This window comes from Glycine max, chromosome 2, assembly GCF_000004515.6.
Source record: "Glycine max cultivar Williams 82 chromosome 2, Glycine_max_v4.0, whole genome shotgun sequence".
NCBI lineage: Eukaryota > Viridiplantae > Streptophyta > Magnoliopsida > Fabales > Fabaceae > Glycine > Glycine max.
In genome coordinates this window covers 1-26,619 of record NC_016089.4, presented here as the reverse complement: position 1 = coordinate 26,619, position 26,619 = coordinate 1, and the positions used below count along the sequence as shown (strand labels likewise).

Genomic DNA, 26,619 nt, shown 5'->3' with positions numbered 1-26,619 from the left:
ACAGTAACATGTAATAAATCTTTCAAATACATTTCTTTTATTGTTATCTTTTTTTTTTTTTGAAAACAAGATATCTCACACTCAGAAGTCCTGCAATTAATTCCGAGATTTAAACAACACTAAAGTGAATTTTATTTCTTATAATAAAATATTTTTATATGCATGACGAGAAATTAGTTCTTTTTGATATGTTTAAGAAACTCAACTATTTACAAATTATATAATTTTTTAAATTAATTATTTTAAAAATCAGTTATGATATTATACATGGTAATTTATGATTATATATTCTAATTTAATTCTTTTAATTACTATCTCATTCCTGTATTTTTTGATGTTTAAAGGATATTGCATATATATTAAAAAATATTTAATAAAATTAAAAATTATTATATTTGAACTAACATGACCTTATTTAATATTTTGATCTTTAATATTTATGCCACTAAAATAGGTATTAAATAAGGATAAATTAAAAAAAAATGTATTAATTAGGGTTTAAAATTCTTGAAACATCAAATATTTTGAGGCAAAATATTAAAAGATACAGGAAGAAAGGAAGAAGGTAACAATAATAAATATAATGTGTTAGTAATGCTTCTCCTCTTTCTTTCACTATATGTAAAACTAAAGAGAGAGAGAAAAATAGTAACATCAACTTGAAAACTGATTTTAAGTATCTAAAAAAATGATGTCATCTGTGATTTCTCTGATTGGGTTAACGCATAGTTCACATCCAAAGAAATAGAAGCTTTGAGCTACATCTTTTGTCATCTGTGGGCTATTTGGCAAAAAAAAATATTCTGGTTTTTGAGAACAAAAGGCAATCTCTGCAGCAAACTTCGGCAGTAGCAGATTCTTTATTTTATCAGGAGGCTGACACAAATTCTGATCACAATGAGTCCTCTCAAGAGGTAAAGTGGATCCCTCCTCCGAATTTCTGCATAAAAGGAAACTTTGATGTCTTCTTGAAAGATAAAAGTGGAACAGGTTTTGGGGTAATTTTTAGTGATAATTTCTGCTACTGATTTTTGGGGCCCTGTGGAGAGTCTGTGGAGCAAAATGAATGCAAAGGGGGTTGCTCCTGTGAATTCCACTTATGGGACCTTGATTAATGCTTATAGCAAAGGTGGACTCAAAGAGGAAGCACTAGCGCGGTTACAGAGGATGCAGAGTCAAGGAATGGAGCCTGATGAGGTCACCATGGGGATTGTTGTACCTACGTTCACGACTACATTAAGAGAAATTTTAATTACTTACACACTTTTGCAAGCTTACAAGGTGTCTCTATATGTAGCACTAACGAGACACAAATTTTTACAAACCAAGCGATGTGGGACAAAGGAACTAAAACTTCAAAACTCTAACATTCTTGACTGATATATTGAGTTATAATAATGTTCTTGGCTTGTATTCTATGGATAGGAGGCTAAGGGAAGGCTACAGAGACTTTCAAGGAAATGATAAAATATGACATTCAACCAGATGATTTTACTTTCAGAGCTCTTGCAAACATTTTGCTGAATTATGGAGTTTCAAAGCAGGCTGTTGGTAGGCTGGAAGTAATGGTGGAAAGGGATGCTCCTCGTGGTTTGCAAGCATGGATTTTGGCACTCTCATGTGCATATGAAGGAGTTCATTATACAAATGAGTAGTTGTGGTTAATTATGGTTGGAGCATACATAAGGTCAAAAAGCATGATTGGAGGCTTACCTACTCTGGCTTTCCTCTGGAGCTGGTTGTTTGCCTTTTTATTGGCTACATGGTTGAGGCTATGATTGGAGCATTTCAATCACAGTATTTAGAATTACTACTGGTAATTTCTATAATAATCTTGTAATATGGTTTGGTAGTTCGAATAGTTGTCCATAAAATGAAGCAAAATATATGGGGATATCTAAAATATAAACATATGATAAATTGATATTAGTTGTATATATTGTTCACAATTACTGAATGTTGTTGGTCTTCAATTCTTAAAGATCTTTTTCTCTGACAGAATAATTACAATATTTCAAAGAGCCATGATTTTACCTAATCTTGACTACTACTCTTAATGATGTTTTGCAGGATACTGGGACGGGAACAAGTTTTGACTTTTACGAGTATTCTTGATGGTCGGTGATGGGAATTGGATTGTTGAAACCCCTTTGGAACTACATGAACTGCTTTTTTCCCCTTTTTCTTCATTTCAAGGACAAAAGTAATTTAGAATATATGAGGAATGAGGATTAAAAGAAAATAAGAAAGAATATCTAGAAGTATCGTCACAATAGTGAAATGCATCTTATGAAAATTCATCAGAGATTTTCAAACTAAAATCATTTCATAGATTATTTTGCCAATGAATGAATTATATATAATTATTGGTGGTTAGTATTTGGAATGCATATATATTTTTTTTCTTTATAATATAATATGCGTGTGACTAACCATGGATAATATTATTTTCTCGTCCTTTGGTTGCACAATATATGGTTATTCTCAGATTTTTCTTAAGGAATTGATTTTTTTTATATTGTTATCTTGACTTCAATTTCAGGTGCTTGTCAACCACATGGAGCTATATTTCTGTCCTCAAAAACTAAGAAAAGTGATGCACTTATCCACTAATTGTAGTTCTTCATGGGGGACCACAATCTGTCTCATTGTCAAGCTTTTCAAAGCCATTGGCTTATCTTTCTTCCCTTGGATATAGCTTGTTAATTGTGAACTACAGGTAAATGGTATCCTATTGGTGCTCAAACATTTGATCTAGGCTATACAATTTCAATTCATAAGTTTGATGGGTTCTATCATATTTCTGTTGATTCTTTACGTAGGCTATACAATTTCAATTCATAAGTTTGATGGGTTCTATCATATTTCTGTTGATTCTTTACGTAGTGTTAGATTAAGAGATGGATTCTTATTCTCACACTGATCACTGATGATGATGGAGATAAGTGTTAGGAGACTTTTAGAGATTCTGAACCTCGACCACACATAACACAAACATTGCGTGTGGTTCAACAAGTATTGCAAATGAACAGTATTTTCAGACTATCGATTGAATCATTTGACTCCCTTAATATTAATGCTATTTGGGCAGAGTGTATTTTATATTTGAAAAAAAAAGTGGAACAGACTGTATTTGTCATTGTTATTTTTATTTTTTTTTTAATAAAAAAATTGATTCAGGACGTCTTCTAGCTTTGGGTTATGAAAATATAATAAAACTCTCATTGTTTATAGTTAATTTTCTTTGGCATTGTGAACCAAGGAGGATTGTTTTATAGGCTGATCTTCCAACTGTGGAAGACTCGCAATGATGGTATTTTTAAGTGACAATTCATCATCCCTAGTTCATTCTCAACCAGGTTTGGCTCCTTCATAGTTCGATTATTGCAACTTTGAAGTTGGGAACTCCTCAACGCCAAACTATAGGCATTACTTGGACTCCTCTTCCTGCGTCTAAAGTGAAGCTTAATGTTGACAAGAGCTCCTTGGGTAACCTGGGACCTTCAGGATTTGGCATATTAATTCATGATTCTCATGGTTCTTGGTTAGTTGGCTTTTTAGGATACTGTTGATATACTACAAATGTTAGTGTTGTACTTAATGTTATTTGCAAAGACATAGAGTTGGCGTGAAACATAGACTATAGAATGATAGAGTGTGAATTAGACTCTTGTTGATTTAAACCTAATTGATCGACACAATGTTGGCTTTCATCGGATGACAATTATCATTAATCTTATTTGATCTTTCATGAACATACAATGACTTCTCTCCTTCTATAATGTCTATAAAGAAGAAAATTTGTGCGTTGACTCTTTGGCTCGTCATGACTCTTCAACAAATGCGTTTCTCACTTAGGAAGCCTTTCTAGCCTTTATTAGCTCTTTTGTTTTTGGTGATGCAATAGGAGTCTCATTCTTTTCTCTGGAGCTTAGTTGATTATTTATCTTCCTACTTTTATATATATATATATATGTTTTGTTTGAATACCAAGTATTAGAAATTGATTTTCACAAAAAATGTTGTTTAGAAATTTATAATTGATTTTGAGTGTTTGATTATCAAAATAGGTTTCAATATTCATTTATAATTTTTTATGTAAACGATTTTTTGTGTTATAATCAATTATAACTTATGAGTAATATAACTTAAAATATTATCAATCTTACACTTTTTCTTTTACTCTAAGGTAAAAAATAAAAGATTATTTTTTGTACTTATAGTTTTATTTTTATTTTTAATCCCGATAAAAAAATTTAATCCTTAGATTTTTCATTTTTAGTTTTTCTACGATAAATATTGAATGACATTGTTGATGTGAATCTTAATAACATGGTTTGTTAATAAAAAATAAGGGTGAGTTGATGAGTTTTAACGACATAAACTATAAATGAAACATTTTGAAATTTGTAGGAACTATGTTAAGAATTTATTTTAGTGGGGTCGAAAAATGAAAAAACGTTAAATTGGATGGGCAACAATCTTAATTTAGGCTTTATTATAGTATTATAAATATTGGAGCGAACAGAAAAGAGGACACAGCGCAGAGCCGCCTCAACATCTGAAACAGACTCTATCCCTAATCCCTATCTTCTTCTCTGCTCTCTCCGCACGCTTTGGCTCCTCTGATCTCAGGTACATACAACTTCACATCTTCACTTTATCTCTTTTTTCGATTATTTGTTAAGATCTGTTTGCATCTGCCTGTGTACAATAATTTTGTTTGATACGTGTTTTCTAGGTTTTCAATTATTCTGTTTGTGATTTTACGATATGTTATCGCTTGTGTCCCGGTTTAGCATACCATCCATAGACACAGATATATGAAAACCTTGGGAATAATAATTTATGTGCTTGGTTTTCCATTGACCTGATATGTCTGTCTGTGTGTGTGTGATAATAATTTATGTGCTTCGTTTTTCATTGACCTGATATATGTGTGTGTGATAATAATTTATGTGCATGGTTTTCCATTGACCTGATATGTGTGTGTGAGATAATAACCTAAGTGCTTGGTTTTCCATTGACCATATATATATGTTTGTGTGTGTGCGTGATTTGGTTGTTGATGACTAGGTTTTTTTATTGTGTTTAGGATCTGCTTTGAGGTTCACTGTTGTAATTTTAATTATTTTTTAGTTTCTGGTTTTGAATTGTAGGTGTTGTTGGCTTGGTATCCGTGCAAGTTCTGCTGTAGCCGATTTGAAGGTGAAGGTGTCACCTTAAAGTTTCTTTCATGTTTGATCAGGCTACTATCCATTTGGGAGCAACTGAGCTGCTTGGAGAGTATTTTTCTTCTTCTAGAAAAAATTACAGACCCTCATCCCAGAGAGTTAGCTGTATGCATTGCGAGACATATCAGAAATTCATTCAGTTTTCTGGTTGCGGTTGGCCACCTTCCATTATACTTGAGGGAGATTCTTCAAGGGCACAAGCTACCTTAGAGGCTGAAATTGCGGCTGCGTATAATTTGAATTCTGGCATTTGCTGCATCTGAATATCTCTGAAACTTTGTAAGTCAACATGGCTTTACAGAACATTGGTGCTGCAAACAGTGATGATGCCTTCTACAGGTATAAGATGCCTAGGATGATTACCAAAATTGAGGGCAGAGGTAACGGCATCAAAACTAATGTTGTCAATATGGTTGATATTGCCAAGGCATTGGCAAGGCCTGCGTCTTACACGACCAAGTATTTTGGTTGTGAACTTGGGGCCCAGTCAAAATTTGATGAGAAGACCGGCACTTCTCACGTCAATGGAGCACATGATACTGTTAAGCTTGCTGGCCTTCTTGAGAACTTCATTAAGAAATATGTTCAGTGTTATGGTTGTGGAAATCCTGAAACTGAGATCATAATCACTAAGAACCAAATGATCCAGCTGAAATGCGCTGCTTGTGGTTTTGTGTCTGATGTTGATATGAGAGACAAGCTGACTACCTTCATCATTAAGAACCCTCCAGAGGTTAAGAAAGGATCCAAAGACAAGAAGGCCATGAGGAGAGCTGAGAAGGAGAGACTGAAGGAAGGTGAAATGGCTGATGAGGAACAGAAGAAAGTGAAGAAAGAGGTTAAGAAGAAAGGCTCTTCATCTTCAAAAGATGGCACTGCTAAATCCACCTCTTCAAAGAAGAAAGCAAGTGGCTCTGATGAAGACCGCACTTCACCTACTCACAGTCAAATTGATGAGAAAGAGGAGGCTCCAGATGAAGATGATGGTGATGATGACGTGCAATGGCTGACAGATACATCACTTGATGCTGCTCGTCAACGTATCCAAGAACAGTTAAGTGCTGTGACAGCTGATATGGTTATGCTTTCTACAGATGAACCAGAGAAGAAGAAAAAAGCAGCAAGTAACGGAAATGGCGGTTCTCAGAATGGTAACTCAATGCACTATGGGACCCTGGTTGGGGAAGTGAAAGCTAATTTGAAGAAAGGTATTGGAGCGAATGAATTGCTGTCCCATCTTTCAGCACATCCTGCACCTGCTCAAGAAAAGATGAGTGCTCTGGTTGAAGCTCTATTCGAGGGAACTGAGAAAGGTTTTGCTAAAGAAGCTGATAAGAAGAAGAACTACTTTGCTGCTGCTGTTGCCGAAGAGGGATCCCAGCTGTTATTGCTTCATGCTATTGAAGAATTTTCTTGCAAGTCTACTTCCAATGCTTTGAAGGAGGTTGCCCTGGTTCTAAAGGCACTCTATGATGCTGATGTGTTGGAGGAAGAGCACATAGTGCAGTGGTATCAAAAGGGACTGAAGGGCGATAACAAGAACTCTAAGATTTTGAAGAATGCTCAACCTTTCATTGATTGGCTTCAGAGTGCAGAATCAGAAACCGAGGAAGAATAATTTTTCCTACATTCTCCGTTACTTATGTTTACTTGATTGTGTCATGTTCTTTATTTCCAATAAAGGTTATTGTAGGCCCCATGTGTTGTTGAACTACTATACTGTGCGAATGGTGCATGCTTGCTGGACCAGTATGTATGCCTCAGTGCGTTTTGTGATGTGCGGTTCTAATGTAATTTTGTTTTTGGTTGTTGATGATTATGTTATATGTTGTCTTGATAATATAATAGTAGTACTGCTTTTCTGTTGTGTCTAATCATGATTGTTTAATCATGTGGTTGATATGAACATCCTCTAGCTGCGTCGGGAATTACTATAAGAGTTTATAATTCTTTGCCCCGTTTAGTTTTGTTGGATTGTTGGGGAAGGTTTTGACTGGGGAGGGTTCCGACAATAACTTGTATTATGATCAATTGGGTTTTGCATATTTTAGGCAAATTGCATGTAATTTTATAATATCTTTTTCTTTACCCCTCCTAGTTTTGTTGGATTGATTGTGGGTGGTATTGATAGAGGATGCTTCCGACAATAGCTTCTGTGGTTATGATTATGAATTGGGTAAGGCTTATTTTAGGCCAATTGCGTATGATTTTGATTCACATACTGCTAGTATAAAATTGACTTCCCCTTCTCAAATTTCTTTAACTTGGACGTGGATGATATATTTTAGGCCTATAGGCTTAGATCTAATTCGTCTTCAATTTTAGGTATGTCTCAGTTTTGGCTCTTAGTTCGTCCATTTCCTTATTCCTTCTTGGATAGGGCTGGAATTGACATAAATTTGATAAAACAAAAAGTAGGTTCGAAAAGGTTTGGAATCACCCAAAAAGCACATTATAATTTCACAATAATGAAAAACAGATTAAAAATTTTGCATGTTATAAATTTTAACTTTGATAATTTTATTAAAGATGAAAAATATATTTTAACCTATTATTTATTTTAAATGTTTAGTTTTTAACAATTAATTGCATATTTTGAAGATGAACTCAAACTATTTATCTTTTTTAAAATTTATACTTTTTTTTAACAATTTTATATTAATAATAAGCTTTTTAACTTAAGAATATTTTGTATGATATGGTATTTATATTAATACTATTTATTTTAAAATCTACAATACCAGTATAAAATACATCTTAATTTTAGTTTTATATATTGAAATATTAGGTTAATTAGATTTGTCTCATTAAATTTTGAATAATGTAGGCTCAAATTTATGTAAATGATTCAATTTTTGTTTTCGAATTGAATACAGGTCATCTTGAGAACACATGCTTTATTATATGTTTGTTTAGAAAATTTTTAAAAGGTTGAAGTTTTTCTATGATTTAACTTTTTCGAGAGGCTTACAAAATTAACGAGTATATAACATAGGGGACTTTTTTAATAAAAAACAAATCAAATTCATAATTTAGATGAATGTTGCACATTTGAACCCTCTTGTATGGTTTACAACTTTTACCTTAAACAATTACTTTACTTCAAAACATACAATAATACAATCTTGCAGCATTTTAGATGAAACTACGTATTATTAGTAACACTAGTAGGATTCCCCTGTGGTGCACGGGTCACCCCTATTTTTACTCAGATTCAAAATACACTTATTTATAAAAGTAAAATTTTACATTGAAACAATTTTAATTAGTTATCTAGGTTTTCAAAAATAAAGAGAAAATCATTTAACAATTCATTTACATAATTTAATATATGAAAATATATATTACTATTTCTGTAATGTCTTATTTAACTATAGCGAAAATATTAAATTGTTGGTCTTTTACTATTTTAAGCTTAAATATTAATTATTTACATGAGCAAAAGATATTTATGCATAAAAGAGATATTATTATCCAAGAAGACAAAAAACAAGTACAAAATCGAAAAAGACCATACATTCTATAGATAAAAGAAAATACTGTGTATATAAATTGGTTACGAAACTACCACATATTTTATGTATACATATTAATACTTTTACTTCGATTAAATATTAATTATTTTAAGCTTAAATATTAATTATTTATATGAGCAAAATATATTTATGCATAAAAGAGATATTACTACCCAAGAAGACAAAAAACAAGTACAAAACCGAAAAAGGACTATATATATTCTATAGATAAAAAGAAAATAAATACTGTGTATATAAATTGATTACGAAACTACCACAAAAAAACCCGACATGGCCCGGTTAGGAAGCTAGTAAATAAGAAAAAATCTGAATGATGTGTTTACCAACCTGCTATACTCAAGTAGGATTGTAGCAACCAAACTTGTCAAATATCCAAAATCCTAAGTTCCTAGCCTGAAACATATTTACTAGGATTGCCTAAGTTACACTTCTTCCAAATATAACTAAAAGGCCAGTATCCAAAATTGCCTATAAATATGTTTTTATATAACAAGTACTAATGTCTAATGTCAATGCCACAGATTCCCTACAACAAGGAAGTACTCATGGGATTGGCGAAGAAATGCTCTCGGCATATCAACTTCGGTTGACTGGATTTGCTTCCGATAAGTTCCGGAAGTAAGGAGGGTCCCCCATCTAACATATTTTGATGCATCTTCTTCACAATTAGGTGTTTATCCAGAACCATCAATTCCAAGAGAGTTCTACAGTTCTGTCAGAAACTCGAATAAGCATATAAGCTCAAAACCACCATACAAACAGAGTAATAAAGGCAGTGACAGCATTAAGAAAATCATATCAACGTTTAGGCTCACAATCACCAGATGAAAAAAATAATAGTATAAAGCCTTGCATAAAACCAATGACCTTTCCTATTATACTTATATAGTTTTATCTGATAAATGACATTGAAATAAATTGGAGTTAGACATTGAGAAACTTATAGGCTTGAATCTTCTCTAGTTTCATAATATACGTAGATCATCCCTTATCAGCTTCTTTTCACCTTGTATGGAAGAACAAAATCTGTGATTGCAAACAACACAAGCATGGGCATACACAGAGAGTAAGTGTAGGAATAGATTTTGCCAACCATTGGAGGTTTATTGCATAATTTTAAACTAGAGGGTGGAGGCATATTTCAATAATACCTCAGGAAAAGGATCATTGACTCAATCTTATCTTTAAAAGATTCTTTAAGAAAAAAACAAATGGAGATAATAGTCCAGAAATTTCAGAATAGAAGTCAGCACATGACTAAACTAGTAACTAGCAATTTCATAACAAAAGTGCAGAATTTTGAAAATTTGATAAAATACCTGTGGATTCAACACGTGCATATGATGTAGAATATCATCCTAACACATACAAAATGAAATCGTAAGTGGATTTTTCCATTTCCTAATGAAGGATTAAAAATTGTAAAACTTGATTTACGCTGCACCTCAAGTTATAATGCTGCAAAAGGAGATTTTGCCAGATTTTACTTGAAATCCACACACATAAAGAAAGGTGAGGCAAACTACAATTCTTAAAGGTTAGTGGTTATAACTAACTATTCTAGCCTATATATACCAAACTGTAACACAAAGTTGAGTGGCTTAATATCATTTTTCACTTCTTGCTTCCCAAGTTCTCTCTCTCTCAAAATATCTTTCTTATCTTCTTTTATGATTCTGTTAGAAATCTGTTGATATTAATATGCAGCATCACTCAGAGCTAATCCCATTTCAAAGTTCTATGAAAATTTAAATATATTAAATAAAGAAGCATTATAGAGTTTGCATACCTCCAATATCCCAGGGTTTTGCATCACTATTCCAAGAACACGACGTCTGAGTCCCCTGTAAACAATGTTGTTGATGGTCCCATCTCCATTGACCCATGGCAATATTGGCACACATGATTCACCAGAAGAAAATTCGAGAGTTTCTTTCTTATGATTGACTCTGGATAAACCAAGTCTGTTTTGCTTACAGCCTTCATTCCTATCACAAGCTTGATTTTCAGGATCCACATCCCCATGTGGAAGATTGAGAATTGTCAATGTGTGCACGCTATCAATAGCGGTGTTTCTTTCTCTCGAAGTATCAACAGAAGTAGTATCCCTTTCCTCCGATTCATAAAGCTCACATGTATGATCACTTTTCTCGATGGTTTTTGTTGAGGAAGGTTGTACAACATGAAGATGAAAATCAGACATAGGTGTCAAAAAGTACTTGTGACGGTATAAGACATCAACAACACGGACAGTATCATAAGCATTGACCTGATCCAAAAATAACAAGTTATGAAAAATCATGGTTTGGGTACTTGGGTTGTGTTTGAACATGATTTTGGGTCTCAAGCCATGGTATGTGTAGAAGTAGGGAAAAAACTTGCTTTCTGTTGGGTCAAACCATTAGTTGCAAACAAACACATGCTATAAACTATTGAAACAAGGAAAAGGGGGGAGGAACCTTTAAGGCTTGCCCAAATGCTTGAAGAGCATCAACAATCAAGACATCTATCTCTGCTCCTGGAAGACAAAGTCAAAGAACAATAAACATTTTCAAAGTATAAATAATTGAAAATCTTTATAAATATTAATCAATTTCAAGTCAATTTTATACTTGGTTAAATCTCAGAATCTATACCTGGCAAGTTTATAACCTGGGAAATTTCTCCCATGCTTAATCCTTGGTCACCAGCCTTTTGGATGGCAGCATAAACAACCCTGAAGACCTCAGCACAAATGGCATATGCATGTTTTTTATTGGAATATTCTGACAACAAATGTCGTGCATAGCCTGCCATAGCTTCCCAGGGTGATTCACTACGATTTTCTTCCAGAGGTACAGGGTCAGAAGATTTAGTGATTTCCAAGATATGGTCAGGAAGTGAATAATTACTGCTTTGGCCAATGTTTAATTGGAAATCTCCCTCAAAAGGTTGGCCATAGTTATCATTATCCTTGAACAAATTTAAAATATCAGCTCTTGAAATTGTTGTTCGGTGTGCAGAAATGATGATACCAGGAAATCCTTTTTCCCGACGAGAAATAATTTCACCTTCTACTCCAAAGAAGGATTTTGACTTTTTGGCTTTATCACTATATGAAGACTCGGTAGTATCAGATTTACGCTTTGCACTTCTCAAGTCTTCAGCCTCTCCAACACCATTATCTGGTAGGAATGGAGAAATTGAAAGTTCACCCGATGAGACTAAAGCAAACAAATGAAAAATGTCCCCACATTGTAGATCTTCAGCAAGATTAGCGCCCACTTCTGTGAGGTCTTTGCCTCTTTCCTCCAGCCATGCAGAAAATTTAACAGCTTGCTTTCCAGTATTAAATGGAAATGGTGACTTGGAAACACTCTGCAAGAACTGTTGTGATAGTTCAAAACGTTCATTGCCAGTGCCCCCAACCTGTCAAATGTTGATGTAATTAGAACTTGTACAAAAACATGCATGGGCACACACACACATGCACATATTCAGGTTGTCTATATAAAACAGTAACTAGTGAGAAAAAGGAGAAAGGAAGAGAAAAATAAATCAGGTAGTAAAATAAATCTTAAAGTGGAGAGTCAAATTAAAATAAATGGCAACAGTACCAGAAACTATCTTAAAGTGGGCACACACACACATTCAGGTTGCTCATCATAGTTTTAACCTCTTCAGAAATATAAGGCAACATCCATGAAGTCTTTTAAGGTCAAAGGAAAATGTCCATTACAGTTAGTAACGAGTTATCAGTTAAATTGAGTCTTAGTAAACCTGAGAATTAAAAACAACACTATAGCGACCCTGATTACTTTTATCTTATTTGGGATTTAATAGTGTGTGTATTGGGAAAACTCGAAGTCCCATATCGGCTAAAGATAGTGCCAAGATAGAGTATATAAGTGGAAGACAACCCTCGCCCCATGAGCTAACTTTTGGGATTGAGTTAGGTCCAAACCTATGCTCCAAGAGTGTGTGGCTACCAATGATTTTGAAGTGAATTTCATAGCTTGAATATGTATTAGGTATTTTTCCAAATACACAAGGATGTACAACCTATATTGCGGGGACATGTAGGAACTTTTATGTATATTTTAATCCATACTCTATATTCTTGTAAACCTTTGTAAATGTAACATGCGGATAGAATTTGGCGAATTATGTGACTAATCAGTCTACACATGTATATTTATAATCTGTACAGCATTCAATAAAATGGAATCTGATGCTAATTCTAAGGGCTAACATACAGGAATTAATTACTCAATCAGCTAAAAATCAGTAACAGCTAATCTGAGTTATGCATGTGCTTATCTCATGTTTACATGTGCTTAATTCTAATACTGACAACATGAATATAGACATTTTATCACCAAATTAAGTCAATTTTGACATAATATTCTCTTAGCAACTGCCTTCAAATATATAACCGTGTTGCAGATCATTTTCCTCATGTTATGCTACAACTCTCTTATAAGATAAATATTACTTCATTTAAAACAAGCTCATGAGTCATACCATGAAATTATGGGAAAGAGTGATCGAACGGAGATTAAGAAAGGAGACTCAAGTTACTGAGAATCAATTTGGTTTCATGCCGGGAAGGTCGACCATGGAAGCGATTTATTTATTACGGCGGGTGATGGAGCAATATCGCATGGCCCAACAAGACTTGCACTTGATTTTTATTGACTTGGAGAAAGCGTATGATAGAGTGCCTAGAGAGATTTTGTGGAAAGCTCTAGAGAAGAAAGGGGTTAGGGTTGCATATATTCGAGCTATCCAAGATATGTATGATAGGGTATCGACTAGTGTTAGGACACAGGGTGGAGAGTCAGACGATTTTCCCATCACAATTGGTTTACATCAAGGGTCAACCCTTAGCCCCTACCTTTTTACCTTAATTCTGGATGTCCTCACGGAACAAATCCAAGAGATAGCGCCGAGATGCATGCTTTTTGCAGATGACATAGTCCTCCTTGGAGAGTCGAGGGAGGAGTTGAATGAGAGGTTGGAAACTTGGAGACGAACTCTAGAAACACATGGCTTTCGCCTAAGCAGAAGCAAATCGGAGTATATGGAATGTAAGTTCAACAAAAGAAGGAGGGTTTCTAACTCAGAGGTGAAAATAGGAGACCATATTATCCCTCAAGTCACACGGTTTAAATATCTTGGGTCTGTAATACAGGATGATGGGGAAATTGAAGGGGATGTGAATCATCGCATTCAAGCAGGATGGATGAAATGAAGAAAAGCATCGGGGGTGTTATGTGATGCAAAGGTACCGATCAAGCTAAAGGGAAAGTTTTATCGGACTACGGTAAGACCGGCGATTTTGTACGGAACAGAATGTTGGGCGGTCAAGAGCCAACATGAGAATAAAGTAGGTGTAGCGGAGATGAGGATGTTGCGGTGGATGTGTGGTAAGACTCGACAGGATAAAATTAGAAACGAAGCTATTAGAGAGAGGGTTGGAGTAGCGCCTATTGTAGAGAAGATGGTGGAAAATAGACTTAGGTGGTTTGGACATGTAGAGAGAAGACCGGTAGACTCTGTAGTGAGGAGAGTAGACCAGATGGAGAGAAGACAAACTATTCGAGGCAGAGGAAGACCCAAAAAGACTATAAGAGAGGTTATCAAAAAGGATCTCGAACTTAATGATTTGGATAGAAGTATGGTACTTGATAGAACATTATGGCGGAAGTTGATCCATGTAGCCGACCCCACCTAGTGGGATAAGGCGTTGTTGTTGTTGTTGTTGTTGTTGTAAAACAGGCTTTACGGTTTAGAAATGAGTCCACACACCCACACGCATGTGAAAACAAATGAGTCTACACACCCACACACATGTGAAAACGTAATATGGCTCATACATAGTAATTAATATGCTTTATAAAATTATGAGGCATGTTACTATTTCACATGATGACCAATATAAAGATGACTACAGCAATCAACAGCACAGGGTCAATTTAAGCACATAACCAATCAACATCACATCTGTTGCAATTAATACAAACAATGAGAGATTGATAACAACTTACCATAACTTTTTTCTCTTTAAGATAGTTAAAAGCAGCAAATAGATCATGCTGTGAGTATCGCCGAAGAATGTCATCTAGTAATTTGGGTGCCTGAGGATCTGTTGAGGTGCTTAAAAAAACAAGTTTAAATAGCTCTACAACATTTGAAATAGCCAATGATTCATTTACTTGTCCATAAACATTAACCATATTATTCAGAAACCTAGTAAAATTTTTATCAAGCCGCCGCCGCCGTGATCTTTGGGCAGAAAATGTATGGGGCTTCCCATGACTCTGAATATTATCACAAGGAATAGCTGATGTAATTTCTTCATTTTCTTGAGATTCCTGCCAGAAAAAAGATTCCTTTTGTCAGAGTATCAGACAGATTCCAGATATTAGAGTATAGTATACTCTAATACCAGAATACCTGAAGACTATAAAACAAGTTATAAAAATTAAAAATGATTCATCCAACAAGGAAAATGAGAGGAGTACAAAGGAAAATTATGAAATTAAAACTTAAATACTAGATCCAGCCAGGAATACGTTAAGTCTCATTTAGATACTTGGAAGCAATGACTTGACATTATTGTTGTTTAAGTCTTAGAGAATTACAAATCCATCAGCATTCGCATTTGCATCTGACCACCCATCATATTGCAATTGACCTTTTTGGGAGGAGGCACCCAGCTTAGCCATCATCTTGCAGCGAAGAATCTCATCAAGGACCATCTTGATATTTTTGTTCTCAAAGTCATCCCAAGCTTCTTTGTTTAGACTTGTAATTTGAATTTCAGCATCAGGACTAGAGTTATTGAGGATACCTTCACAGGACTGGGATCGCACAAACTGTTTGCGATCATTGTTTAATGACGAGTACTGGGACTTTTCCAGTTGCTTTGCATATCGTTCACTGAGCATGCTACAGAGTTTATTCACGGCTTTCCTAAATCTCATGTTACTATTCAACAAATTCATTCTTCTCATACAAGCGATTGGAGAAGCTGGAAGATCAGAAATGGATGCCCAATCTATGCGATGATATTTGGCACCAAGAACAGCACGGTGTTTAACATATTGGATCACCAACTGCCTGAAATGATATAAAATCATAGATACTCAGACCACATAGATAATACCACATTCATAGCCTTACAGGAGAGATTGACAATTTGTAATCTGAATTACAGCAAATATGCCTTCAAATTACAGAGCAATAGAATGGATACAAACAGAGGGGGGAAAGTACCTTTTTATCAATACTCTTAAGCTATTTATGAATTATAATTCAAGCCATTTTTTTTAAAAAAAACTTGTGAATATTAAAATCGTGTCACAAAATCAGCAATCATGATCAATTATAAGCAATTTCTTTAGTTTTTATCCTTTCTTTGTGAGTTAATCAAAATTTTTAAAATAATTATTTAATATCAATTAGAGCCACAATAGTTTTTGTAAAAGTTTATCACAAAAATATCCCCTGACAAGTTGCTTGTGTAGCATTAAGCCCAATGCTAGTTTATGAAAAATAAAGCCTTAAAATAACTCTCTTTTGATTTAAGCTTGCATTAAAGGTTCCACTAATAATGGTAACAAAATAAGACTGTACAGTCATTATATTTATCAATTCAGAACAAACTAAAAATACAAGCAAGAATAAGCTGAATTACTTCATTCAATTTTGGCTTTAATATATAAATGGTCCAACTTCAGAGAGTCGTTATATCCACACATATAATCTAAAGTAAAATAATTATTTCACTCAAGATTTAACAGGTTCCTAAAATTTCTCTTACCTATCAGTTTTGTCTGACCAAATGAATCTCCTTAGGCGTGTTGGCTTCATTTTGGTTAAGACACGCTGGCTAATAAGGGGGATACAGTCTTGAGGCATACTCTCCTCAAATTCTTGCATATGTGTGGCACACTCTCCCGAATGCACATCCAAATTTTGTGATCCTTCTATGTGCATGTCCACAACATCAGTTACTGCATCATCAATTCTGGCATGCTTTGCAGGCCTGAGCTCAGTGGATTTTTTTTTCCTACGACGAGATGAATTACCCTTGCATTCAGGTGAATTATCCTCTATCTTTTCATCTTTGAACTGATAAACAAAACGGCGATGACTCTTATACATGCTAAGTACCTACAAGTGGCATTAAAGTTTGAAAAAAATACATATAGGAAAGAATTGCAAGAGTCACTCATCTTGAAACAGCGGCGATAATACTGAGTTAAATTTTTATTTTACTCAAATAAAATAGAATATACTTTTCCTCATTTAAAGTTTTAAATTCTGGGAGTTCACTTCCATTGACAGTTCTCAGTATAATCTACCAGACTGTGTCTCTAAAACTATAAGCAGCAACTGGTTCAAGAAACAAAGTGTGTGACAAGTTAATCCTAGAATAAAGCCATTAATTTCCTCATCATAATTGATCAAAGGTTTCTTGTCAACTACAACTACACAAATCATGCTTTCTGATATAAATGTGAAATAATATTTTGGAGAAACATATTAAAGAGACAAACATATTAAGCAAGATAATCTACAAAATTGTCTATTTAACTGAGACAAGACAGGAGCCCATGACGTTATGTTCCCTCAAGGATATACTTACCTACTGATAATGATTTTTTTTTGGGAGGGGCGTGTACAGTACTGATATTGTATTTTCTTTTCCAAAAGGGATAAACAACAAAATCAAGTCAACAGCTTGAAACAAACTAACCTGCTCTGTGGTAAGATTCAGATCTTTTGCAATCTTCTCACAGTCCCTATATGAAATATTTTCACTAAGATTATCCTTGGTTACATGCTTTAAAAGTTCAGCACGTTGTTCAGCTGTCATAAGACGAGTAGATGCCCATGAACGGAAGCGGAAAAGCTAACAATATAAACAAAAAATTACTATCTTTAGTGTTTGTACTGATACCATGTCATCAAAATATAATATTAGGCTGAATATAAGGCATGAAAACTGAGAAATTTTCAAATTGTGAACTGGAGACAAACTTCCAGAATACCTCATGGACCACAGATCCAGGAAATGCATATGAAGCAGCTTTTCGATCAGCAGTAGCATAGCAATTCTCCAATGTTCGCCAATATTCATCAACTGCACCTCTATTAGATAGAATAAAATCATGCCTGACTCTTGGTCGAAGATCAAGAGATATAAAATTTAAAGATGCTGCATCATTTGAAATGGGTTCCTCGATGTAAGGCCGAAGCTCCATCGTGTGAGTTTGAGGGGTTTTGACTCCATCTCTAGATTGCAAATCAGTTACAATTCGTATCAACTACACAAATAAATCCACGTCAAGCATGTATCATTTAAATTTTACAGTGTAATGGTAATCTTATTTCTTTTAACTTTTTTCCCTAACAGTTTCTTACTTTCCATTTTGGTTGACCTTTTTGCCCTCTATTTAGCAGCTTTTTGTCTTTCAGAAACTTAATTTTACAGTGGGAGAAAAAAGAATAATATTATCCTACATACAGTAAGTTTATTATGGCATAAAAACAAGATGGGCAAAACTAAGTGAAAATTTACCATCTGCAGTCAACTGCTCAAACAAAAAGCAAGATACAAATTCCTTAGCAGGGATGAGAAAGAGGTAAAATAGCCATGCTAAGAATAACTTAAATACTTGAAAGTTTTACGAGCCATGAGAAGGAATACGGAATAAGTTCCAGGTATATCAGTTTGCGACAAACTAAAAATGCCTTAGCAGCTTCTTAAGTAAAAATGTTTTTCTTTTACTCCTGTTTTCTTAAGTATTTCATTACCATTTTTAACAATAGTAGTGTGGCCAATCAAGTGAATAAAATATTAATCTAGTTCGCTTATTAATGTTATACCTAAGTATTTTAAATCAGACCCTAACTAACTAACCATTGGTTACCTATCAATCTATCAAGTATCTTTCACTTCCTTTGACTCTTAATAAAAACCAAAATCTTAGGACATAACATAAATGAGTAAGATTTCTTTAGATTGTTGTAAAAAAACTCAAGTCAGTGTGCCGAAGACTTCAAATTATGCATTGCCATCATTAGTTGGGTTGCTCTCCCAACTCACTATCACAGTCACATTGGGTAAGGATGAACGGAACTAATTGAGTACGGAAACAAGAACAGAACACAGAAATGAGAAAGAAAATCCTTAAAAGAGATAAAAAAAGTAGGTTTGTCCACCAATGATGACTGCAACATGTCAAGGAATTGCTATATTTTGTTTGGTAAAGATGACTCTAACTCTAGCATTTTAAGCGGTTCAATATTCCACCACTCCCAGACCTTAATAAGATGGAACCAGCAAAACAAAAGTAATTGCAAAAGAAAATCTTTAAATCATTCCAATTTAAAACAAAGACCTCAAATTTAACTCAACAGTAAACAGGAATACCTTTAATCGGCGTAAAATGTCAATAACTAATGACAATCTTCCTGTTGCTTGAGCATCCATTAAACACTTGTACTCCTCCGGAGGAAGATCAGAGAGACGTAAATCCATCTTGCACTTTTCAATCATTTCTTCATAATTTTTAGTGGACCCGACAACTTTTAAGAATAGTTCAACTGGCATTTCTTTAATAGTTGCTTCTAGAAAAAATAGTTTGCTGCTACTATGAGGAGCATCAGTTACCTCGAAGACACATTTTTTAGATGATAAAACATTAATATGGCTTGTTGACCTATGCAGACAATCCCAAATAAAACTGTGCAGCAGCTTTGCACGAATCATTTTTGCTAATACAAATCCATTAGCACGCATGGCTTCTGCTTTACTAGCCTGCCCATCTGGAACTATAACGCTTTGATTTTTCTGAATATCCTCCATTACAGGTAGCAATTCATCATTTTTCTGATGTGAAGCACTTTTGCTGCGAATATAACAATTAAATGATCGTATTCTATCTTGAATTTCATCAAATAACTCAGGAGTTAGACTCATGGATGGATGTACAACTACCACACAATCTTTTGTCCTGGAATATTCAGAAATAACAGGTGAATGTACTGTTATACATTTGACCTGCTCTTGTTCTTGAAGTTTAGTTAATATTCGGTCAATAGTCTTGCGGTCCACTTTTGTAGACTTATCCTTCTCAAAGCAAATAAGACACCTATTTATCTCAGATTTCAAAATGAACCTTTCATCCTGCATAGGGAAAAATGTAAAAAGAAATGTCTTAGAATGCTTCATTTGCAATAGGATTAGGAAAGGAAAAAAAAAAAAAAGACAGACCTTTAGTCTTTCTAGTATCCTATTTGCCCTTCTAGTGTTATCCACACTTAAAGATAGACTTGCATATCTTTGATTTGATCCAGTAGAGAATGGTTTCAACATGTCAGATGGAAATGCTCCTGATGGTGCATTGTCTGCCTCCGCTGATGAACTGACTGATTTGCAGTGAGAAACTGTACTTCTTCGGTCAAGGACCAAATCTTGCAAGTCTGCTGACGTTCCTACAAAGTTTGACTCAGTATTTCTTGGAGATACACAAGATAGTTCTGCACCAACTCCTCTATCTTCCAATTTTGCAGGGTCAGCAAGTTTTCCACTGGTAGTTGAAGTCTCAAATTCAGATATTATTTTTGAACTGTCAGGCACATCGTTTAAAGTTTTGTTTTCATCAAGCTTGCAAATAAGTTCAACTTCTGGTTCAGGGTTGAAATTTTTAGAAGTCCAAACTCGAATTGCCTTAGATTTTAGGCATTGTTCTTCCTGCACTTTCATTCCAAATCTATAGCACAAATTTACAAGTCGAATGTGACTCTTTTTCAGTTCAATCCCAAGCCTTTCACATATCTGTTTACAAAAAAATCCCAATAAATTCAAAGTGCAAAGGCAATGATATTCACATTTAAGGATGCATCATTGAGAACCAGCCCGAAAAACAAAACTTCATTTGAAGAGAGAGCATATAAAAAAGAATGGAGCTGATTTCAATTAAAAAGTTCAAAAGTGTATACAAGAGACAAACATTCCAAACAAAGAGAAAAGGTTGTCGAGCTGTAAATATTAGGTATTAACTTAAAAATATTCTTAGTTTAACAGGTTTAAATAGCTTAGATTGAGGGATATTAATTAGGAGAAAATTGAGGGGCATTGATGAGGAGAAAGTGTAGGGGATGGTTTGATTAGGAGTGATTTGTTTCCTTTTTGGATGCTTATATCATTCTTTAAATACCTATTTAATTCCTCTTTGGAGAATAAAAATGGAATCATTTTATTGTCACATATTTCTAGATTTTTCTACAAAGGTACGTCTAAATAAATCTTTTTTTTTAAAAAAAAAAGATTCATTACATAGAAAGGATGGAAAATACATTGCGGTACAGGATAAGATATCCTCCAAGTTCTAGAGCAGAATAGAAACAACTAGGAGTGAAACAACTATAAATTGCAGCCAAGCCTACATCCTCAGTCTCTCTGCATATCAATAATCAGACAATAGCAAGTAGCAACTCCCTAGAAGCAATAGCAAGCAGAACACCAATAGAAGCCATACACACAAACTCAGTCCCCTAAAAGCATTTAAATGAGCAGGAACCCATCGCTTCCCATTATTGGGAAGCAATCATTCCATCTAACTGTTATTTAGGAAACATTTCCCCTTTTTATTTGTTACAATTGACCTTGCCATTGAAATATTGAATAAAGACATCACATGCTTTTAAGGCTATCAGCCACAGTATGGGAAGCTGACCAAGCTCCCTAATCATTTAACATTTATATCTGACAACAAGAACTATATTGCAAAGACAGAATTAAGAACACAGTGAAACTGCATCACAAGGTTTGGGTGAGCTTGTGCCTTGTCCATGCTTCAAGCTAAAAGAGCATTTGCATGACACAACCAATTCACTCAAACAGTATAACTTCACCCTTACTATCATCTCTACAACTATATCTCACTTTATAGAAATTCACTGCAACCATTTTCTTGCCAGTAATACATTAAAAACCACAAATAATATTGCAAAATATTTCCTCTAAATCTTCTCTAAACAACAACATAAATTTAAATATAATATTCATCAGCAAGTTTATTCAAGTACTTTTAGAAGGAAATAGCCAACCTCTGATCCATATCATTCATCAACGCCCTAAACAATGTAAATCAATGAATCTAATTGTTTGTCAATTCTTTCTCTTTTCCTGGAATTTACATCTTTTCATGTCTTCCAACAAAGAGAATATAAGAATAAAAAACGCACCTCCTTCAAAGTAATGCCACAAGATCCTGCAGCATCAATAATATCATAAATTTGATGCTCCATGGGAAGCTCCACAAGCTGATCAATAACTTGACAGATTTTCCCGGAGTTCAACTTTTTATCTTCATTTCCAGATTCTGTAGTTATTGGGTCAAGAAGGCGCAGGCAAGCCTCAATCTGCAAACACGTAAAGACTTACATCTATATGATCACCACAACAAAGTTATACCAACTTATGGCTAAGAGGGGGGAGGGGAGGAATTGGCTGATTGTAAAGGACAAAATATTCAATTGATATAAAGAGGTGTAAACATGAGGTATAAACAAGAGATATAATAATCTAAAAGGGAAAACGATGGGAGCTAAAAGAAGAGGTTTGGTTACTCAGACAGTCAAATGAGTCAATATTAATCTCATGGCATGAATAGTGGAGAATTAGTCATCACTGCCATGTTATTTGAAAGGACTGTGTTAAAATACAGATCCACCAAGTAACCACAACTTATATTTTCAGACAATTACAAGATCAATCAGGTTCATTCTTGTCTTGCAACAGTAAAAAGATGCCATACTTAGAAATTCAAGGGTGAAAATGATACATTGCAAGCCCAAACAATCTGTTTTTACCCTTAATGTGACTACTTGTTTATTTATTTATGTTGACAGAATAATGTAACTGATAAGTTGGATTTTCTTCCCATAAGGAGAAGAAGATTTATAATGCTTGCCAAGAAAGACATTGCTGAGAAAATTACAATCTCCAGCAAAGACTAAAATTCATCAAACAGGAACGAGTTACAAAAAACATAGATACAGTGTAAACTAACCAACCTTGCCATTCACCTTAGCGTCAAACTGTTCCACAATGCCATGTGCTTTCAACCTTTGAGAAATCTGGTTACACGAGCAATAAGGCAATCTGGACATATAGGAGAAGACATAATTATAATTTTGGAAAGTTCAAAGTCAGAAAACATACTTGTCGCCAAGCCCTTTGTTTTGGACGCGATCCACAGTAACCAAGATCCTTCTTAATATCTGACACAAGAAGAACCTTGAAGAAAAAAGATGACAATTAAAACATGAGCATAAAATGATGAGAATAGTCGGTTGGTAACTTTAAAGAGAATTGAATGAAAATGAACCTTGCCATTGGCTTCTGCAAGTTTTTCACAAATAGCTTTCATCTGAGGTTTATAATCCTTAAGATGAACATCTGTTTGAAGGGTGGTTCCATCTGCATCCTCATCGTCATCATCAGGGGAGTTGAATTTGGTAATTTCAAACTCAAACCTTTGATGAGAGGCAAGTTGCTTCGCATAGCGATGCAAGTATACTAAATGGGTAGCTACACACGGATAATTTTTGGATTCACCATGACTGGAGATTTGTTTCTTTTTCTCAATTGCCGAGCGCTTGACAATCAAGCCTTGACACTCAAGACTCCTCAACACATAATGGAAGTTATTGGGATCAATGTGCAACTGTTTGGCAAGCTGAGTTTGCGTGACACCATTCGCTCTAGCATTAGCAAGAAGGCGAAGGACACGCATTTGGGCATCTTGGAGAGATTGCGAGTCGTAGAGACCGACAAAGTTATCCGTGAGGCTCTGGTGAGCAAAGATCTTTGTATTGAGCTTCTCGGCATCCTCCAGTTCCGAAGAAGAGGGTTGTGGTTCAAACCGGAGAGTGGGAATGCGAAGCAGGTTTGTCCATATGGCTCTTTTGACAGTGGAATTGAGACAGAGATTGGAGGATGAAAGAGAGGGTGAGTCTTCAAGCTTGGCCCACAGGGCTGCGAGAGTTAGTCCATCTTCAATCCCAGCACATATCTCTTCCACCGCAGCATTCACAACCGAGTCCATTCTTTATTCTTTATATTATATGTGATACATGAAGAAGGTCTTCAAAAATTTATCAGCATATGTAAGCACAATAACAAATAAAAAGACAGAAATTAGAATAAGAAATGAGAAATCAAAACGCTCAATAGAAAATCAGCAACAAAAATACCCCAAAGAGTGTGGCGCGCGATGCCGCTGATCGTAGCACTGACAATAGGGGTGTGGAAGGGAAGGAAGAATCGTTGTTGTGGGAAAGATCAAGAATGAGAGAGGGTTTTATCCTTTCCTATTTTATTCGTTCAATTGCAATTCGAATATACGAAAGAAAGAAAAATTTGAATTCCAACACACGAACGCGCGTTTCTCTTAGTTGAACGCGAAACCAGACACAGCATACTTCAACAGGATTTAAATCTGCAGTCTCCTTTCATGTCACACTTCGTATCCACCAACGTACGACATTACTTCGGTATAGGTTGTAAAGTTGAACTTACACCGGTGGTGTAGGTTGGTAATTCATTCATCCATTGTACATGTGACGGTCTTTATCTTCTCATAAGATAATCGACTTCAAATCTAATCAAATATTATCTACTCAATTTTAAATTAATCTAAACAAATTTAATATGATATTATCCAATTAGCTTTGAATTAATCAAATTTAATAAAATATTGTGTATTTGATTTTGTATTAATCTAATTAATTTTAATAAGATATTATCTAATTAATTTAATAAATTATAATGCGGTAATTATATTTAATGAAAATTAAATATGCTTGCATTAATATATTAAATCTTATAATTTCAAAAATAAAAATTAAAGCGACATTTAATATGAAAATTCTCTTTTAAGTTTTTCAGGAATTTTAGATTGAGAATCTTAATTCCTTCTATATATATTTTTATGATTGTAACATTTTTCAGAATCGTTTTTTAATTGAGTTTTTATTAAGTTTATGACAAAATATTTCATGAGAGAAAGTGATAATTTAACTTTTTTGAGTTATTAAAAAAAGGTTTTATTGTATTAAATATAATTAAAGTTTTTCATATTCTACTTATTAGATAATTTAATTTGATAAATATTTAAATTTTTGATAAAAATGTCTCGTTAATATTTGATCTTCAAAAATCTTATATAAATATTCTTAAGAATATATTTATATTTATGACAAATAAACAAAACAATTTTTAATCATTGTTAAGAATTATGATTATCAAAAATCATGATTTTCATATAAAAAAGATCTTGTACCAAATGTCGCCTAAGTTTATAATATAATAATGAGATGTGGATCAAGTTGTGAAAGGTATCAAGATTAAGTCTTCGCAATGGTGTGTGGCAACTCTCCCTTGGATAAACTGAAAGTTAGAAATCCAATATCATCTTCTTTAGTAGCTCAAATATAATTCTTTTTTAGGAAACTTTCCCAATGTCAATTTATGATCCACATATGTTATGATGAGAAAAATATATAGCATGAAACATAACACTAAATCCATTTCAACTTCAAAAGAGTTAGTTCGATATATATCATTGTGGAATAGCCCACCCCAAAAATGCTATAATGGGATGGCCAATGTTTTAATGTTATTTATAATAAATATTATGCTATTAGTTTTATATATTAATTAAATATTAGGATTTAGAAAATTTTAACAGATTTTACAATATTTTAGGATATATTTTATGATAAAAAGATTTAAATATTTATTAAAATAGAAAAGATATCAAATCATTTAAATAATTTTTATTTGATACTAAAGAGTAATTAGAAAATATCTCTATTTAAATTCGATTAGAAAATAAAACTTGATTATAATGCATCTAAATTTGAATTTTGAGTAAAAGAGGTAAGAAAGTTATATGAATAAGAGTCTAATAGTTAAAATTAACGGTCCAAAAAGCAATGTTAAAACTGACAGTTCAAGTCCAAATACAATTTGTGTTGGAAATAAAACACAAGAGTTAAAATAGCCAAAAAAAAAAAAAAACAGATGGTGTCATTTAGAGTTAGGGTTGTGAATTGGGTAACTTTCTTTTCTGACCCACTAACAGTGAGCACAGCCAAGAGAGCAAACAATCGATAGAAGCTGCAGAACTGCATTTCAGCACGATTTGTCCACCATGGCCACCATTTTGGCCGTGAAAAGCACCGTTCCAGCCACAACGGCCAGGTGGGATATGATGACGCTTGGAGGAGGGTTAAGGGTTTAGGGTTGAGGGTTGAGGGATGAGGGTTGAAGGTTGAAGGTTTAGGGTATAGGGTATATGGTATAGGGTTTAGGGTATATGGTATAGGATTTAGGGTTAGGTTTAGGGTTAGGGTTATGATTGGGGTTTGGGATATGGGGCATGGGGGTCGGGGCTTGGGTTCGGGGTTTGGGAGTTGGGGTTTGGGGTTTGGGTTGAGGGTTTGGGGTTTAGGGTTTGGGTTTTAGGGTTGAGGGTTTGGGATTGAGGGTTTGGGGATTAGGGATTAGGGTTTGGGGTTTAGGGTTTAGGGTTTAGGGTTTAGGGTTTAGGGTTTAGGGTTTAGGGTTTAGGGTTTAGGGTTTAGGGTTTAGGGTTTAGGGTTTAGGGTTTAGGGTTTAGGGTTTAGGGTTTAGGGTTTAGGGTTTAGGGTTTAGGGTTTAGGGTTTAGGGTTTAGGGTTTAGGGTTTAGGGTTTAGGGTTTAGGGTTTAGGGTTTAGGGTTTAGGGTTTAGGGTTTAGGGTTTAGGGTTTAGGGTTTAGGGTTTAGGGTTTAGGGTTTAGC

At 34.3% G+C, this 26,619-nt stretch overlaps 2 protein-coding genes and 1 long non-coding RNA gene across 6 annotated transcripts; 2 read left to right on the top strand and 1 right to left on the bottom strand.

Annotated features, from left to right (window-relative positions):
- The first annotated feature begins 593 nt into the window (after nucleotides 1–593).
- LOC102662190 (uncharacterized) lies at nucleotides 594–3,724 on the top strand. The gene is made up of 3 exons (XR_001383451.3): nucleotides 594–1,816; nucleotides 2,071–2,719; nucleotides 3,360–3,724. It is a non-coding gene; the product is annotated as an uncharacterized lncRNA (long non-coding RNA).
- A 699-nt stretch (nucleotides 3,725–4,423) lies between these two features.
- Nucleotides 4,424–7,108, top strand: LOC100777906 (eukaryotic translation initiation factor 5). Of its 2 annotated transcripts, none has more exons than XM_006574426.4 (2): nucleotides 4,424–4,635; nucleotides 5,160–7,108. In XM_006574426.4, exon 2 carries the CDS (start codon nucleotides 5,524–5,526, stop codon nucleotides 6,850–6,852), a length of 1,329 nt encoding a protein of 442 aa, XP_006574489.1. In that variant the 5' UTR covers nucleotides 4,424–4,635; nucleotides 5,160–5,523; the 3' UTR covers nucleotides 6,853–7,108. The 2 variants fall into 2 exon arrangements, with proteins under 2 accessions (XP_006574489.1, XP_003519137.1); XM_003519089.5 differs by having other exon boundaries at nucleotides 5,140–7,108.
- Nucleotides 7,109–9,081: 1,973 nt separating this feature from the next.
- LOC100814813 (uncharacterized) lies at nucleotides 9,082–24,431 on the bottom strand. 3 transcript variants are annotated; one of them, XM_003519653.5, is made up of 17 exons: nucleotides 24,029–24,431; nucleotides 23,161–23,919; nucleotides 22,995–23,069; nucleotides 22,847–22,909; nucleotides 22,016–22,192; nucleotides 20,040–20,603; nucleotides 19,197–19,952; nucleotides 17,812–18,087; nucleotides 17,517–17,672; nucleotides 16,578–16,930; nucleotides 15,397–15,874; nucleotides 14,800–15,126; nucleotides 11,407–12,178; nucleotides 11,230–11,288; nucleotides 10,560–11,039; nucleotides 10,090–10,128; nucleotides 9,082–9,482 (listed from the first exon to the last, which is right to left on the bottom strand). In XM_003519653.5, exons 2-17 carry the CDS (start codon nucleotides 23,878–23,880, stop codon nucleotides 9,297–9,299), a joined length of 5,481 nt encoding a protein of 1,826 aa, XP_003519701.1. In that variant the 5' UTR covers nucleotides 23,881–23,919; nucleotides 24,029–24,431; the 3' UTR covers nucleotides 9,082–9,296. The 3 variants fall into 3 exon arrangements, with proteins under 3 accessions (XP_003519701.1, XP_006574487.1, XP_006574486.1); XM_006574424.4 differs by having other exon boundaries at nucleotides 16,578–16,888; nucleotides 24,029–24,382; XM_006574423.3 differs by lacking the exon at nucleotides 10,090–10,128 and having other exon boundaries at nucleotides 24,029–24,382.
- Between the last annotated feature and the right edge of the window lie 2,188 nt (nucleotides 24,432–26,619).

Bases quoted from the DNA above. Each gene is read 5' to 3' on its own strand.
- LOC100777906 (XM_006574426.4), top strand. From the start codon at position 5,524: ATGGCTTTACAGAACATTGGTGCTGCAAACAGTGATGATGCCTTCTAC.
- LOC100814813 (XM_003519653.5), bottom strand. From the start codon at position 23,880: ATGGACTCGGTTGTGAATGCTGCGGTGGAAGAGATATGTGCTGGGATT. The intron at 20,604-22,015 runs GTGCGTTTTTTA...TTTTGTAAACAG, and splicing joins GTGGCATTACTTTGAAGGAG to ATATGTGAAAGGCTTGGGAT. The intron at 11,289-11,406 runs GTATAGATTCTG...TTTGTCTTCCAG, and splicing joins CCAGGTTATAAACTTGCCAG to GAGCAGAGATAGATGTCTTG.